Genomic DNA, 18,244 nt, shown 5'->3' with positions numbered 1-18,244 from the left:
TATGCAAAGTCTTACAATTGTCCTAATAATCTTTTTAATAACAAAGTTTAAAAATTGTTTTTCTTGTCCAGGATTTATTCTAGGATTACATGTTGTATTTAGTTGCTATGTATATCTGTGTATTTTGATGTTCAGGTTGTCCCAGATTGGGCCAGTGGGAACCCCTTTAATTCAGTGTCCTTTGGATGTGACTTTATCATTCTTTAAAGAACTTCTTCATGTTTTAACACGAGATATTCCAAGCTCATCTTGGATTTTCTCAGCTCCAGTCTTGAAGTAGCTGTTTCTCCAAGGAGAAATTTCTTTTTTGCAAACATTAGTATTTAGAAACCAAGGTCTGGGCACTGAACGAGCTTTTTGCTATTGAGATGTCATTGTGTGTAGGCCCTCTTAATAAACAGAGCTAGAAGTAAACATATGCCACATTATGTCCATTTCAGTAGCTATAGTGTGTGTGTGTGTGTATGTGTGTGTGTGTGTTGTGTGTATATATAAATTTTTTAAACTGAATTTATACTCATACCTCCCATTGCAGTTCAGTTCTTTGGAGTTCATTATAGCCTTTCTCATTTTTCATATTTGTAACTGCTTTCCCCAATGTTAAAAAAATCTGATTCCCATTATCTGCAATGTATTTACTTAGTCAGTCCTAGAAAGCACAGAAGGTAATTTCTGAGTTGCTAATTAATACCACTGCAAAAAAACAAAAACAAAAAAAAACACAACCCTGATGCAAATGGGGTTTTCTCTGTCATTTGTATCTTTTAATTGATTATTGTTTGTATGTATGAAAGCTGTTGAATTCTGCATGCTAATTTTATATCCTGCTACCTTACTAAATTATTATTATATTGTTTAAGCTAGATTTATCATTTTATTTCATTGATTCTTTAAGATTTTCCAGGTATACTAACATGTAATCTGCCAATAGAGGTTATTTTATATTTCCAATTCTTATGCCTCTGTTGACTTTTCTTGTGAAATTATATCTGCACCTCTACTACAGTAGTGCAGTTGATGGGCTTATCTTGTTTCTGATCTTAGTGGGTCTCTAGTATTTAATAGTATAAAGTGAAATGCTGGCTTTAACACAAAAATATATGTATATATTTCATTATGTTGTAAGAGTATCCTTCATTTTTATTTTCTTCAGTGTTTTTACCAAGAATGAATGTTGATTTTTCTTAATGGCCTTTTTAATACCTGTAGATCTGTTAATATGGTTGTTTCTATTAATGGATTTTCTAGTACTGAACCCCCTTTGCATTCCTAGCTTTATAAAATAATTTGGAAAATTTTCTGTGCTTTGGAATGATATATGCCATATTAAAATTATCTGGTGTTTAAAGGTTTAATTGGTGGGGAGGGGGTTGCCAGTGGGGTAAATATCTGTAACCAAAAAATAAATAATAATAAAAAAAAAGGTTTAATTGAACTTGAAACCATCTGGGCCTCTCTCTTAGTATCTTCTGCAGACACTAATCTGTTTCAGCTTTCCATCTAGATGTTAATATAGTCAATGGGAACTCTTATCATTTCTTATTTTATATACTTGAGTAAGTAAAATTAATTTATGTTTATTGTGTTAAATTATTTTAAGTAACATTTTATTTATTAATCAGTGTCAATGTTTTTCTATCCTCTACTATAGGAATTTCTACTTTCATTTTTATTATTCCTACCATGGTTTACTTTTTTATTCTTTTTTTAGTATTTTGAGAGAGGGCAATTTGTTTATATTCTTTTATTTATATGTGTTTAAAGCTATAGATTTTCTTCTGCTCATTGTTTTAACTGTATCTCATAGTTGCTGACATTTAGTGTTTTCATTATCATTATCATTTCTTGAAATTCTATAATATTGGTTTTATTAATTTTTTTCATGCAAGAGATTCTTTTTTTAAAAAAAATGTTTTAATTTCCTGGTGGAAGGGCCGTTTACTTATTTATTTTTTTATTTAGTTGTTAATTTCTAGTTTTATTGCATTGTGATCACAGGGATTCGTTTGTATAATTTTCATGATCTAAAACATGATCAATTTTTATGAATGCTCTTTATTGATTTTGTAATATATCCTTACCTTTTTTTTTTTTGTCCCACTTTATCTGTTCTATACTTAGAGGGGGCATATTAAAGTCTCTTATCAGTGTGTTTTTATCGGTCTTCTTACCTCTCCTGCAATTTCTACTTCATAAAGGTGACTGCTGTGTCTCTTGCTACATAAACATAATTGTTATATTTTCATTGTGAGTTGTGGTTTTTAGCATTAAAAAATGTCTTTCTTTGCTGCTTTTTCTACAAGTATCACAACCTTTATTATTTTGAGCCCATCTCATTATTTTGGCTTTCCTACATTAATTTCTAGGTGAAAGGATCTTCTTATTTTATAATTTTGTTATTGTGATCACAGAGTACTTCTTAAAATACTTATGCTTCAGATATCTTACTGCTACTTTTGGAGGTACCTAATATATAATCAATGTTTTTGAATGTTCCTTGTGTGTTGTGTACCTACAGTTGGATAGTGCTTTGTGAGCCAAACTGAAAATATTTTTTTTTCTTCAGTCATGTTTATTGATATGAATTTTTTGTTTGGTCCCAACGCCTCATTGTTTTATGTAATAGTTTTGGTATGTTATAGTAATTTTTTTTTCTCTTATATCATTTGATATATCAAATGGTCTTAGCTTTGTTATAGCAATTACCTTTAAACTTACACCTTTAAAAACTGCTCCTAGTTTACCTGTAGTCATAGTGAAACTTTCATTATCTGTTTTGTTAGTTTTTAATGATATTCTTTGACTTTGAAGTATTGCATATTCAATAGTAACACAGTTATTCTGAGTTTCTCTTTCTTCTTTTCTCTTATTTTTAGTTGCATTGTTTCTATCTTGTCAGAATAAGTACATTTTCATTTCTTTTTTTTAATCCATCATCAACCTCTGTTTTAGTCTTTGATAAACATTAAATCTGGTAAGTGATCACCCTAAGTCCTTTTTCTGACGTTTCTACAGTAATTTGTTGGTTAGATTTAGCTTATCCTCTAGTAGAATGTTGCAGAAGAGCTGATGGGTATCTATTTTCTTGTTTAAGCTGTTTGTTTGTTTGTTTCTTTCTTTCTTTAAATAGACTTAGCACTAGATATAAAATCCTTGGTTCATAATTTTTTAGTTCAATTTCTTAAAAATGCCACTCCATCATTACCTTGTTTTTGTTTTGTATCTTCTATATGGTTTACACTCCTAATTTCTATTAGTTTCAGATGTGTAGCATATTGGTTAGCCAGTCATATAAAAATATGGAACGCTTCATGAATGTGCTTGTCGCCCTTGCACAGGGCCATGCTAATGTCTGTATCCTTCCAATTTTAGTGTATGTGCTGCCAAAGTGAGCACTAGGACCTTGTTTTTACATTGCTTTTGAGAAGTATGATTTCAGTCTAATTCTCTGGCCATCACAGATTGGGCTTATTTTGCTTGTATTCCCAGATAATTTTTTCTTTATTTTTAAAAGTCTAATAGTTTTAGGATATTTCTCAGATTTGATTGCTGAGGGTCAGTTTTCCCAGCTACACAGTGGACCCTTTTAATTTGTAGATTCAGATCTTCTTTTGTTTCCTGGAAGTTTTTTTGTATAAAACTTTTAAATATTAGTTCTGTCTGTTGGAGTATTTTTCTTCTTCAGGAGCTACATTGATATGTCTTGTCTTCCATTTCCGTTTTAATCACTTCCTCTCTAACCATTTGCCCTACTTTAGCTCACTTAAATTCCCTTCAATTTTTAAAGTAATACTTGAATGAAAAATCATTTTTATTCAAATCTATTTTTCCTTGGGCATCTTATAATTCAGTTTTTATTTCTGATGTGATTTTTCCATTTTCTTCTGCTTCTATCAAGCGTTTAATCAACTCTCCTGTTTTTCAGTTTTTTGGCCATTTCTATAAGCATCTGAATACCTGACGTAAGCCTTTTTTTTTAATGCTTGTTTGAGAATATTCAATTCAGAGTAGAGGATTCTGCTAGCGTTTCCTTGTTTCATAGTTGGTTTTGGTTGGGTGGGATTTTAGTTTTTATCCACTGATACACACTAGGGTATCATTTTCTGTTTTTATCTGGTGACAGTTTATGTAGATGAATATTGCAGGCACCTTCATATTTAATGGATAGTGTGGCAGTTTGTGGTGGTTTACAAATTCTTAATTCAAAAACACCCTCTTTTAGGGAGAGAGTGGGGGAGAGATTGTGTGTCCTTCAGTATTTTCATTTTCTTAGGTCTTGGAAGATTCTAACTGTCCCTGTGTTGCTTCCCTTTCCTTTACCATATGATTCCAATAGGGTCCTTTCTCGTTTGCTTTTCTTTCCCTCTTCTCCAAAGTTTTCCCTTTCCAAGATTGCCTCCTCATATCTCGTGTACATTGCTAAGTACCTTTCTTGTAGTCTGCTCTGGTCTACAAAGACTTTTTTGCTTATTTCTTTTTCTAGTATTTTGGCACTTTCAGTGGTCTTTCTCTTTGTTAGAGTTATTTGAGTCCAGCCTTAGGCCTTTCGATCGCCTCTCCCCTCTCCTGTGCATTGCCTCCAGGACCCTGCCTTGCCCTCTGCAAGGGGTCAGAGTGAGAGCTTGAGAAATCTCTCTGCTGGAAATTGGTGCTTATATTTCCTAATTGTAGGTAATTCCAAGTGTATATTGTTCTCTTCTAGTTACATTGAAGTGGTGGAATTTGTGTGGTTTTATTATTATTGGTGTATATAGTTTGGGAGGATGGTTGGGGAGCTATCAGTGTACATAGTCACAATTACCTTGAGTTCCCAGAAGTCTGTTCTGTTTACTTCTTTATTGCCAGTGTCCTCCTCCTAGGCTGCATTAAACAGGGACCATCTTTGTTTATTTACTGCCATATTTTCAATCCGAGTCCATAGAAGATGCTCAGTAAATGATTATTCAGTAACTCTTCTTCAAAATTTGTATCTTTAACTTATTTTTCTGATGAATTATTAATACTTGTTTTTATGATTTATATGTCCTGTTATACATGAACATTAATAATTTAATAGGGCAATAATATTACTTGTATGAGTTTAAGATTTGAATCAGATGTCCATAAAGACAATTATTCTGTAGCTTTTATTTGGATTAAATGACTCAGGATTTAAATTTATAGAAAATGAACCCGATCTGGTCCCATTGATGGTGGTAATAATTGTTTAAATTTTTAATTTTTTTACTTTATTTTTATTTATTTACTTTTTTTTAGTTCTCACCCAATGATTTTTTTTATTTTAAGACAGAGAGAGAGAGAAGGAAAGAGAGAGAGTGAAACATTGATCGGTGTCTCCCATATATATCTAACCAGGGATTGAACCTACAACCTAGGTATGTGCCCTGATCAGGAATCAAACTCACAACTTTCTGGTGCACAGGACAATGCTCCAACCAAGCTACCCGACCAGGGCTGTTTAAAATTTTTTTTAATCACTCTAGTAATTTAACAAATACAGAGCTTGACCTTCTGCCCACTCGGATTTATACTTTCTTTTAGTTATTACCCTTAAAGCACTGTTTAGCACATTCCAGCCTGCAGTGCTTTATGAGGGCTGAACCAGGCCTCTGGTTGTCCTGTAACTTGCCTACATATCAGTAAAGAAGAAGAGGAAAGAGTAGGAAAAGAATGATAATAAACAGAAGAATGAGTTAGGAGGGACAATAAAAGGGTTGGAAAATGTGGACAGAAGGTAGAAAACTGGAAAGTGCCACTATCCAGGGCTCCAGTTGTCTCATGTTGACTGACCTCTGTGCACTGGGTTGTCTATTCTTGCTCTGGGTCACATTCTCAGCCTCAGAATAGACCAGCACCGTCAGCATTGTATTGGATCTCTCTTGTTAAAATTCTTCCAATCAGAAAAATTGCTTAGAGTATGAGACTCCTTCTAGAGAGAACAACACAATTTCAATAGCTGAGGGAATTCAGTGTTTTGCTTGCTTCCATTGAAACTATTTGGATGTTTCATTGATTGGCAAGGAGAACAAGGAAGCCTTTCATTTTTAAGGAAGGTTTCAGAGGGCAAACTGGGTGGTGCCTGGTGAAGTGGGTATTTTCTAGTGAATGACATTTCATCTATTTTTATAATCGGAAACATTCTGCTCTTAAGCTTATTGTTTAAGCAGGCAAGAGAGCATGCTGTGCAGTCATGAGTGGAATTTTTAGGTTTTGATCCGAGGGTCTATTTTCTCCCTCATAGTTTAGAGCCTCCATGAACTTGCCTTCTAAATGTATAAACATTTTATTGGTTTCAGATTCTGCTCTCAGTTTACTATCTTCATCTTGTGGATCATTCAAAGGAAAGAGATTAAAAACATACCTGGTAAACATCTAACAGTAAATACTTTAAGATTAGATTGAGATGCCTTAAATTCTTCATTTATAAATCATTATAGGTACTCAATTCCTTTTTTATATTTCCCAGGCATCCTTGCTTAAGCCTTGATCTTAGTTATTTCTGTCAAAGCATGTGAACATTTCTTCATGTTCAGAATCCCAACTCAACTGTTACTTTCTTATTATGTATTCAAGCCATTTCCCAGTTATTTTTCTCAAAAGTTTAACTTTTAAAGGTATTATAAGACAAATTTTGGGAAAAAGTACCCATAATCCCAAAATCCTGAACTAGTTTCTATTTCCTATTTGTACATTAATTCCCAGTGTTTGTCTTCATCCATACAGATGTGCAGTTCTTTTTATTTACCAAATTGTCTTTCCATAATTAGAAATTCTTTCATTATCCTTTAGACTTGATAGAATTTTTTTAGAGATGTATATTTAAATGATGTACTAACATTTGAAATAATAGTTTCTGAGGCTGATTCATATAGTGTCACTAACACCAAAATCTTTTCATTATCCCATATAATTTGCATATGTGAATATAAATTGTGTCATCCACTTAATTCCTCTCAGATGTAAAAGTGAGCTTTCCCAAAAGAATATACAGTAGGCTCCCCCCTTATCCAGGGTTTTGTTTTTGTGGTTTCAGTTACTTGTGGTAAACGGCAGTCTGAAAATATTAAATGGAAAATTCCAGAAATAAACAATTTGTACATTTTAAATTACACACCAGTCTGAGCATCGTGACAAAATCTTTAGCCATCCTGCTCTGTTCCACTTGGGACATAAATCAACCAGCATATCCAGGTTGTATAGGCTACCAACCCACTGGTCACTTACTAGCCATCTGAGTTATCAGCTATTTTGAGAGAGAATGAGCACATTCACATAACTTTTATTATAATATATTGTTATAGTTATTCTATTTTAATATTGTTAATATCTTACTGTACCTAATGTATAAATTAAATGTTATCATGGGTATGTACTATGTTTGTACTGTGAGTTTGGTACTATGCAGTCAGGCATCCACAGGGGGTCTTGGAAGGTGTCCCCTCAGATAAGGGGACTACTATAAGTTTTAATCCTTTGCTTGTCTGAGTAGTTTATTTAAAGTATAATAGTTGTTTTCTGCTAGTTTTCTCAATTTGATTTTTTATCAAAATTAAATCTGTAGCTCATGTTATTTTATTTTATAGAATTACTGTATTTGGCATGTTCAGAAACATTTTTAGAGCAATAAAAATGTCTAAGTGTGCCAGAATTTATTGTGTTAAAATTTTTTGTTGTTGCCATGAACTTCCTTTTTGTGATTTTTTTTCTTTCTTTGATTTCAAGTGTGTTGAAATTGTTAGCTTTATCATTCTTGTATATACAGTTATTATATATCTTCACTACAGTTTTTAGCAATCTAGCTATATTTCCTATTCTGTGCATTCATTCACTCTTGAGGCAAAACAAAGAATAATTAACATATTCAGAGGATTCTAAAACTTCATTTTAGGGAGTCATTTTCTTCTCTCAGTCTTTCTCCAGAATTGCCAATAAGGAGAAAAAATTCAGTTCTCTGTTTTTCTCTGCCTGCTTTCATCCGTGATGGCTAACAGTTGTGCATTAGGAAAAGCACGTGAGCAGAAACAGAAATGAGATATAGATAATCCTCAAAGTGTGCCTTCAATACTGTCTCGGTATTTGAAGTGTCCAGGGGGTTGCCTGGCACAAAGGAAGCAGGCAGGTACATTTTTATTGGGTGGATAGATGAATTCATGATTAAACAAGTCAGTAAAACCAGATGGATTTCTCAGATGGCAAAGTCTGAAATCTCCTAAAGTTGTGTTACCCTGCGATTCAGAAGCTCATCCTAATGGTCAAACTGCAATAACTGCCACCATATTAGTAATAACAATCATTAACATTGTTTTCTAAGTCATGAACTGACCTGTATATATATATCACACTTTTTGTTTCTAAAGGAAGTAGAAGTTCGGAACAAAGACCTGGAGGGACAACTGTCCGACTTAGAGCAACGTCTGGAGAAAAGTCAGAATGAACAAGAAGCTTTTCGCAATAACCTGAAGACACTCTTAGAAATTCTTGATGGAAAAATATTTGAACTAACAGAATTACGAGATAACTTGGCCAAGCTACTAGAATGCAGCTAAGGAAAGTGACATTTCAGTGCCAATTGATTAAAAAATACACTGTCTCTCTTCATAGGACTGTTTGGGCTCTGCATCAAGGTTGCACAAAAAATTTAAATATCACTCCTCCAGGAGGAGGATTTTTTTTTGAAAATTGGAATTGTATATTTCAGTGTAAATTTTAGAATTCAGCTTGTAGCTAGTTGGGGAAAAAAAAAGAGGAAACACTTGAACTACAAATTACCTCCATGTATATTATTGGCCATAGTTAACTAGAAAATTATAGACACTTAATGCAATCCTTTTTTTTCTGATATTAGCCAATGGGAGAATTAACAATGTCTGGGTCAAATCCCCCTTTTTGTGTTCAACACAGTGAAAGCTATCTGCTTTTTAAATTAATTTATTTATGATATCTAAAGCTGTGTTTTGTGCAAAAACTTAGTGATGAAAGCCCTGTCTTTTGTTATAATCTGAATAATTTCTCAGGATATTTTTGCACTGTTGAGAAGCAGTGTCATTACCAATTAAGTCTTGCCAGGAGTGAGAGAGCTCATCTGTAATTGAAGCATGCTTCCTATGACTGGGTGTATAGAGCTCTTCCCTTTCTTATGTGGGAAGATATTTCACTCTGGTGACCACTCTGCTACACTCTGGTGTTCTCTAACCTTGTTCACTGTATAGTTTACTTTTCCATATTGATTCCATGTATTTATGAGAAGACACTGTCTCCCATTTTATTACACATTTTAAAGCCAACTAACGAAGGCAGCTGAGTCCCTCAGAAATTTTTCTTTTTAAATTTCTAATAAATTTGACACAGTACTGAAATATAGCAGCCCGTCACTGACGGTCCGGTCTAGCAATGTTAAGTATATTTACAGAATATGCAGTTACCTTTATTTATATATTTTGCAAGAAATCTTTTCTGAATGATCAATGCATTTCAATTTACAAATAATTATGGTTATTGGGGAACTCTTTATTATAGATCATTTTCAGGTTTTAAAGGGGATCCATTTCCATCAAACAGCTGAACAGAGGACTATTGAGATTGAGCCGTGTACTCTGAATCTTCACATCAACCATATCTCTAGTCAAACCTCACAAGGCAATATTCTGAACTGTTAACTAGGCATTTCAAAACAGGAGTTCAATTCAATAGGCTCTTCTCAGTGAATAGGTTTTAATGTTGTTTTGATGTAATTTTAAAAGACTTTTAGCAAAGATGCATTTCTTTATATATTTCTTTTAAGAAGCTATTTTAAAGGTAAGCCAAGTGCTGTTTAGTCTGCTTATGGAGTAGGAATTGCATCAGTCCATATATTCTCGCTGTACAATGCCTGTGATGTTGAGGAGGGTTCTTTTTCAAAGTGTATGCTTGGGGTATCTGACTCTATGGAGTCTACAAAGTGCACTGACTTTTTGTTTGTATCCCAAAAAGATTGAATTGTTAAGTACAAAATTAAGCTAACTAATCAATTTGTAACCATTTTTTCACTCATAAACAGCTACCCTACATAGACAATTTTGTTTTATATATGTATGTGTATGTATAGAAATACATACATATTTATATTAGAGTGAAAAATAAATGGTTTGTTTCTAAAGTTAGTTTCTAAAGTGAGTTTTCAGGTGTCTCTGAAAAGTTTTTATCAGACACTTAATCATCATGTATTATATGTGCTATAACATTATGTAAGTTACCTCCATCTATTTTAGGGTATTTTCCTCACCTATGTATTATAGGGAAGGTAATGTAGGTACACAAGCTCAGAGCTGAGATATTTCTCTGATAAATCAGGTAATAAAATTTATTTGATTGATAGAATTTTGAAGTAAATGTGATTTTATCTATCAGTTTCTGAGTAACAAAGAGCACCAGATTTTGACTTAAATAGGGGATTTAACTCTAGGGATCAGGGAATATAATATGAAGAGTTAAAAAAAAACAAACAGTGTAAGCTGTTAAAATGGTAAGTGAATTATTTTAATGACGTAATAAGATATTTTTAAATTTTGACATAGTTATTTAGTGGGAAAATAACTCATCAAAATGTCTCCACTTGAATTGTATTGATATGTGAGATGTGTGTAATTCAATATATACATATACCCATATGTATATACAGAAAATTATTTTTAGTATTTTCCTACTGATATGAAATTTAAAATTTGAAATTTTCTTTTTTCCTTGTCCGATAGAGCCTAATTTTTTAAAAAGTGATTTAACAATTTCTTGAGGGCTGCACCTTTAAATTCCCAGATTGTCATTAGACGTGTATAGTACATGGGATAAGGTGGACACAAGTGCACATATAAATAAAATCTTAAGACTATTTTAAACATTAATTTATGGTAGGAGAGTATCTAGAATCATCATTTATAAGTCATAATTAGGTTGTGTGCCTACTGTAGTTTTCTCCATTTCTGTATTATAGAAATAAAAGTTTGCATATTAAAGTTTGATTTTCCCAGAGACAAGTATTATATAATGTATCTATATTTAGATCAAACTGTGGTGATATATTTGTCGGAAGATAATGTTGGGGACTATAGCCTGAACATGTGGACTTGAAGTGACACAGAAAAGGAAAGCAGAGATTGATCCCATTCTGTATAAGTTATATGAAAACTATGAATTCTTGTACAAAAAAACAACTGAAAAAAAAAAAAAAGAAAGACAAAAATACAGTTTTTATTTTGAAATACATTTGTTGTTCTCTGGAGAATGTACTTTATCTTTTTTTCCTTGAGTCTTTTACAGATATTTTTTAAAAAGCATTCAAGTGATGGCAGCATTTACTTAAATCTTACAGGTGCTACTGGATTTTACATTAGTGTGTTATGTTGTGAAATCCTAACTTTGACATAAAAGGTTTTGTAAGTATTTCCCTGCCTGGAAAATTAGTTTTTGTCTCTCCTCTTCCTCTCTGTCTCTCTTTCTATCTCTCTCTCTGTCTCTTTCTCTCCCTCTCTCTTTTCCCCTTTTTCTCTCCCTACTGCAGATGTACAAAGCTCACGAGGTGCATCCCTGTTCCTATAGAAGGACTCCAGCACCATCATAGATTTAATGTTTTGCTGTCATTGAACTGTTGGGAAGCAATTACAGTAGAGAAAAAACTTACACTTTTTTTTTTCAAGTGGAACTGAAAAAGGGACGCTCAGTACCACCTTTTAAACTCATTTGTTTGTTAAAGAATTAAATTCCTTGTTAAAATTAAATTTATTCTTTAATGCGAGTGTTACAGTCTTCCATGTGTTTTTAACTCTGGAGTATGCTGCTCAACTTTGTCTCCGATTCCTGTCAGTTCTGGAGTGGGGGCAGGCCAGAGGGAAAATTTGTTTGGTGGCAGTGATTTTATTTTTCAAGAAATTCTTTTGTCTTCTGGATATTTAATATTGTTCTCTTATCATTCATGAAGTAAATTAATTTATATAAAACTTAAAGAAGAAAACTTTCAGGTAAGAAATAGGTGAGAATGACACATTTTAAAGAATTTCTCAAGTAGCATACTACAGTGTAATTTGTTGAGATGATTTTCATGTGAGAGATTATTTTGAAAATTACTAGAAAAGGATCATTTTAGAATGGCAACAGATGCATCACTTACCTTACTCTGAATTGTGGAAGTGATCTTCATATTCACATTAAATTGGACCTTACATTTTTATGACAGTTTTTTCCTATGGGAAACTGATATATAGATGTCACACAAATAGAAGTATAGTTAATGAATTAAAGAAATGAATGTTTTTCATTTTTGTTTATATATTGTCTTGTAAAATAGCTAACAACTTTATCCAAGAAAAAACCCCACAAAAACTCAAGTCTGCACTCACTGCCTAGTGATTTCTGCTTTGTACACTAGGTAGAATAGAAACGTCGCTGTACATCATTTTGGCCAATAACAGGTGATGTATGGTGAGAAATTACGTCTGGACTAGAATAGGGAGAAGGCCACACAGATCCCAATCGACTTCTAATTGATTCTCTGATCTCTTTAAGGACACTTCTGTCCTTTAAAATACACATTCCAGAGGATATCAGGAGTATGTCTGGGTTGGAAGAGGATTGGGGATGGGGTTTTGGGGGTATGAGCAAAAGCAGAGCCCACAGAGAGAGTAGGAACATGATGTGACTTCAGTTTTTTCTAAGGGACAGCAGGACAGCCAGATGCACATAAAGTGCTATTTCCTGCCTTGCTGTTACTTTTCAATAAATGAGTCAGGATTGTCCTAATGAATTTCAAAGGCTTTCAGAAGATCCTTGTATTTGTCTTGGGATGTATAACCTAAGATAAGACACCTAAGGTTCAGAACTCACCATTCTGTGGGATTCTGACCTACTTTTGCCAGTATTTCACATCTGATCTACCCAGGGACCGGTATATTACTCTGATTTCTCCTAATAACACCAAATTAAGGTATAATGGGTGTCTAATAAATGCAAAATTAGCCCAGCAGCATAGAAAAATGTCTTTTGTCAATATTTTTATAACAACATTCATGATTTTATCTTGTTATCTGTGTTGTATAGCTGCTACTATATGTGCATATATACAGTGTCATATCTATATGACTTGTGTCTATGACTTACTTGATTGTTGTACCTTAAGTGCAATGACTCTTTCAGAAAACACAGCTAGAAAGCACATGTACCTAGAGTGAATGCTTTCCTGACAACTTCAGAATTAAATGAAACATGAAGGAGAGTTGGCTGAATGTCTGCTATATGACAGGCACTTGCTGACATTTCATTTCTACGTGTAGGGCCCATCCAGAGGTGTTCCTTTGCAAGGGGAGTGGGGGAAGGAAGGGAATAGGCTCAAATGATTGGACCTGCAGCCATCAGTCTGGTCATCTAGTACACCAGTCAAAAAAGGTGGAAATCTTGCTCATGTTTCTGATACAATTTTTCTCTCTAGCTTGCCTCTGGAGAATATCTCTGTTAGGGCACTTCTTAATTATATAATTTATATTCACTCTCCTTGAACTTCTTCCTTTAGCTTCCTTTGGTTTTTACTATGCTTGTTATTCAGTTGTAAGTTATATTTTGTTTGCAAGTGTCATATGTATGTTTTAGTCCCAATTTTTTTTTAAAAATTACGGACTTCAGATAATATAAGGAAAGTTTTATAAGCAGAACTCAGTCTATAAAACTTAAGCAGCAAACTATTTATAAAGGCCTCGGGAAGGCAGTTCATTTCTTAAGTTCCCTAGTGAAAGAAGTTGTAAACCTATACAACTCATCCCCCAACACTAAATAGTAGTTTCAGCAGGATGTTTTGCAGTCAGTACAGGGTGAGTTTGTGGTCAACTCTGGTTCCACAGAAGCTGAGTGAGTCCTCTCCAGGTAGATCAAGCCATTAGATCAGCAGCAGAAGTAACTCACTGGGTGGGTAATATGCCTCATATAAGTGGAATCATACAATATTTGTCTTTTTGTGTCTGGTTTATTTTACTTAGTAAATTGTTTTCAAGGTTCATCTCTATTGTGGCATATATATAAAAAAAATCATTCCTTTCAATGCTGAATATTTCATTATCTGGATATACCACATTTGGTTTATCCATTCATCTATTGATTGATGCATGGGTCATTTTTTACCTTTTGGCTGTTGTGAATAATTCTGCAATGAAAATTTATGTACAGTGTTTGTATGAGTCCCTGTTTTTGTGTCCACCTAGGATGGGAATGCGGGATAATGTGGTAATTCTATGTTTAACTTTTTGAGGAACCAGAAGGATTGGGTTTGAATTGGTTTAATTGAAAAGATTCATAAAGCAAGGTGCCGTCTCACTGGGAAGTCACAGTGATGGGGTTAGTGTCTTGTTAATAGATCTGTAAGTGATTCATTGGCCTCTAAGTCATGCCTCTTACTTTTGCAATTAAAACATTTATTGAGCACCTGTTATGTCCCAGACCCTAGTTTGGAAGAGAAACGAGAGAGAAGCTCATAATTTAGTGCAGGACTCAGTTACTTTACAGTGCAAAGTGCTGTGATAAGAACACTCACACGAAGGAGCCCAGAGGCAAAAGCAGTGAAGTTGTTCCCAGAAGGGATGGTACCTGTCTGAATCTTGATGTAGGAGGAGGGGCTAACTATTAGAAAAAAAAGTGAAAGAGAATTGTAGAGTGTAATGGAGACGTAGGCAAAGGGTAGAACAGGAATTTTCGTGTGAAAATTTGGCGTTTTATTCTGAAGGCAATGCAGAGGTATTTAAGGATTTTTTTGTAAAGAAGTGATGTAACGAAAGTACGCTTTATAACTCTAGGTAGTTTTGTAAAGTACAATAATCCCTCTTGATAGTCTGCATCGTGGCAATGGCAGTGGGAATGGAAAAGGTGCAGTTGATTCAGAGAGTATTTAGGTGGTGGGATTAGTAGGGCTGGTTGGCTAATGTAGATGACAAGAAAAAAAGCAGAATGCAGGATGACTCCCTAGATCTTGAGTTGGACAACCAGGTGAACAATCCCATTTATTGAGAGAGTGAATTTTAGAGGGGCGCTTAGTTTTGGAGGAGCTGAGACACAGCAAGATGAATGATGAGTTGTGTTGAGTTTAAGATGTCTATAGTACATCCAAGTGGAGATGCAAGTCTACATGGAGCTATCTATTTGGGAGACAGATATTTGGGAGTTGTCAGCATAGGTAATGATAACTAAGGGCATGAGAAATGGGGAGAATAGAAGATAAAAATGTCACTGTGGGCCAGGTGCAGTATAGGACAAGAGCTTGTGAAAGAAACAGAAGAAACAGCCAAGAGGGAAGAGCAGACAACCAAAATGTGGGCACTCGTGGAAGCCTAGAGTGGAGTTTCAGAAAAGCAGGTCGATTTCATACGAAAATAAATAAACTCATGTCTAAGGCAGTAATATTCAGATTGTGTTCTGTTGAGATCCTTCATTAATGTTTGATTTTAAAATATATTTTAACTTAAAAAAGTAAAACCAACAAGGTCAAATACACTACTTACAACATTTCAAAACATTGAAATCCAGGTTAACTGTCTATGTGCAGATGCCAGAATAAGGCCATCTCTGGTAAACTGAAGAGCATCTTGGTGTTTCAAGGTGAGCTGGTAAAGAAGCGCTACCATTTTTTAGTGTGAATCGGGGCTTTCTCAGCACTGTGCAACTGAAATGAAACCCAGAGAGGGGATCTACCTGAGAGAACTGCGGTCTTCTGTAAACCCAGTTTCAAATGTGTGTTACGAAAATGACTTCATTTTTCCCACTGACTTGTTGATTAAATTAAATGTTATGGACTATTCTTTCTGTTAATAATTGGACTTCCATGTAGCTGTCATTTCTAAAAGATTGCGGGGGCGGGGGGCGGGGGGTAACAGAAAAGACGTTAACACTTTCCTAGTAGAACTTGGCTTATTATCTTCGTGTGGCTCACCTGCTTCTCCTCAAAGTCAAGTTCTAGAGGCTTAAGTGTATTGCATGTGTCTTTTTAAATGTTACTTTGATACTGAATTCACCACTAGGACCAGGTGATTTTGTGTTTGCATTGCCATAGAAAGTTTAGAGAGTTGACTTTTCTATTGATTCATAAACAGGTAACTGTATACAAATTATTTCTGGTAGAAGTGAGCTCAACCAACAACAAAATACTCCTTGTATTTGGTTTCAGACTGCTGTATGGTATTTGATTTTTATTTCTAGTTTAAGTTAAAATTAAAATTAACTTGACTTTCTCAGGTAGACATGACTTGCACTACTTGGGCAAATTAGAGCATGTTAGACATTCCAGGAAGTAAAGGAGCTACTGGTTTTCAAATTTGGCTCCAAATTATCCACAGAATTTACAAATCACTTGTGAATTGTCAAATAAACTAACTTTTAAACCACCATTGTTTATATTTTTCTATTTAGTGATTAAGCTTGGTCTCCTTGAGCAGAATCTTTATCTAGAGTTACACCCTATGCATTAAAATTCTGTGTTACATATAATACTGTAAAACAGAACTTCACAGTCTATGGCACATGGCAGTCTTACAGCAGTTCACAACAATGTGGTGACTTAACCGTGTTTGTTATCCCGATTTTATAGATTTCGTAGAGTCTGAGGCTCAGCAAGATTAAGTGATTGGCCAAGTAAGAGACAGAACAAGGAATAGAACACAGGCCCTCTGCCTGCTAACCCTGGGCCCCTCTCACTCCATCGTGCCCCACCTGGGAACAGCAGGCCTGTTATAAGAAGGCAGGTACAGGTACAAAAGTTTACAAATTCACAATATTTAACAACCTGTCACTTAACGAGAAACATTTGTTTTCCATTTTACAATAGTATTATGTCTTCAGTGTTTACCTCCCTGCTCTCCTTTTAGAAAATTAATTATGCCAGTGGTTCTTGTATGATTTTTTTGCAAATGTTTTTAACAGTACAGATAAAGCAAAACTCACTCTTCAGTTTCATCCCTAGAAATTACTATAATCTAGTTAATATATGTCCTTTCAGCATTTTATATGCATTTATATACAATGTGTATTTGTTGATATAGCTAGTTGTTTGGGGGGCAGGGGGTACATAAATTTTATATGGCATGTCTTGTTCTACAATTGCTATTTTTTACTTAATTTCTTTGGAAGATATGGCCAAGATGGTGCATATAGACCTGCCTCACCCTTTTTAACTCCTTCAGAGTTGCATTTTATGCACGTGTCATGTTCAAACATTTGCATATTTTTCTTTCCTCTTTATACCAATCACTTTATTCCTGACCTTGAGGCTACTTCGTTAAATATTAGGATTGATTAGTACCCAGTTACCAAATGTCCCACACTGCCTCTTATAATCCATCAGGGTAAACTGGATGAATCAGTTCTCCTGAAAAATTCAAAAAATGTTTTAACTGATCTTGATGAAAATATTTATAAATTATACTACAAGCAACACCTAGAACATGCTTTGGACAAACCAGTTGTTCAGTAAGTTTGCTGAACAACTGAATATGCTTACTGCCTTAGAACAAAGAGGATACCCAATGTGAATTTTAACCTTGCTTAGTGATGGGCCACCAACTGTTGTATAGTGCCACCATCGGGATGACTAGGGGACCACCAGAGGCATGTAGGACAAACCCAAAGTGCTGTGCTTCATAGCCTTCAAAGGGGACAGGATTTAAAAGGAAAGGAGGACTAGGGAGATTCTTGAACCATAGTATATCTAGACAGTGCCTCCCTCTTATGCCAGGATCCTTCTGTCACCTGACTGCTGGCTTTGCTTCTAGTAGCATTCTTTGCCAGTTGGCTGTTCATTCAAACATTTTATAAGCACCTACAATGTCACTAGGCTCTGGGAATGCGAAGATCTAAGATACAATACCGACTCGTACGAAACGTAATCTAGCGAAGAAAGCACATGTGTTCAATATGTGCAGCGCGACAATGCTATAAAGGAGCCGTTGCTTCTGATGAATATACAGAGGAAGAAATTAGTCCATCTGTGGTCATTGAGGAGATGACATTTGAGCTGAGCTGTCAAGATGAATAGATGTCTACTTGGAAGATTCAAGTGATGGCCAGAGAGCCTCGGGGAAAGGATGCCTCACAAGAACAAAGAGCCATACACTGGAGTTCAGTCTGACTCCCGATGGACCCGTCAATGGCTTAGGGCCACCACAGCAGGCGAGGTGGGCAGATTCCAGCTGAGACCTTGTTTCCTGTCCTTGGCAGTTCTGATTTCCTAAGGGCAGTGGAAAGCCAC

The 18,244-nt window shown here is 34.7% G+C and overlaps 2 protein-coding genes and 1 non-coding gene across 8 annotated transcripts in view; 2 read left to right on the top strand and 1 right to left on the bottom strand.

The window, feature by feature from the left end:
- HOMER1 (homer scaffold protein 1) overlaps positions 1–10,548 on the top strand; it is a 122,216-nt gene extending 111,668 nt beyond the window's left edge. For 3 of the 6 annotated variants that reach the window (XM_036279104.1, XM_036279101.1, XM_036279103.1), the window contains exon 9: positions 8,358–8,619. In XM_036279104.1, the coding sequence (XP_036134997.1) occupies positions 8,358–8,546 (189 nt within the window). In that variant the 3' untranslated portion in view covers positions 8,547–8,619. Of the gene's footprint in view, positions 1–6,296; positions 6,365–8,357 lie in introns of those variants that run through there. The other 3 variants (XM_036279105.1, XM_036279102.1, XM_036279108.1) reach the window with 3 other exon arrangements.
- MTX3 (metaxin 3) overlaps positions 1–18,244 on the top strand; it is a 760,898-nt gene that overhangs the window by 491,596 nt on the left and 251,058 nt on the right. The gene's annotated exons all lie outside the window — the stretch shown is intronic.
- LOC118642982 lies at positions 3,294–3,396 on the bottom strand. Its single transcript, XR_004961888.1, has one exon. It is a non-coding gene; the product is annotated as a U6 spliceosomal RNA (small nuclear RNA).

The sequence above is a fragment of the Molossus molossus genome, unplaced genomic scaffold (assembly GCF_014108415.1).
Source record: "Molossus molossus isolate mMolMol1 unplaced genomic scaffold, mMolMol1.p scaffold_m16_p_3, whole genome shotgun sequence".
In the NCBI taxonomy this organism is placed as follows: domain Eukaryota; kingdom Metazoa; phylum Chordata; class Mammalia; order Chiroptera; family Molossidae; genus Molossus; species Molossus molossus.
The sequence above is the reverse complement of the archived record's forward strand: the minus strand, read 5'-3'. Positions and strand labels throughout refer to the sequence as shown.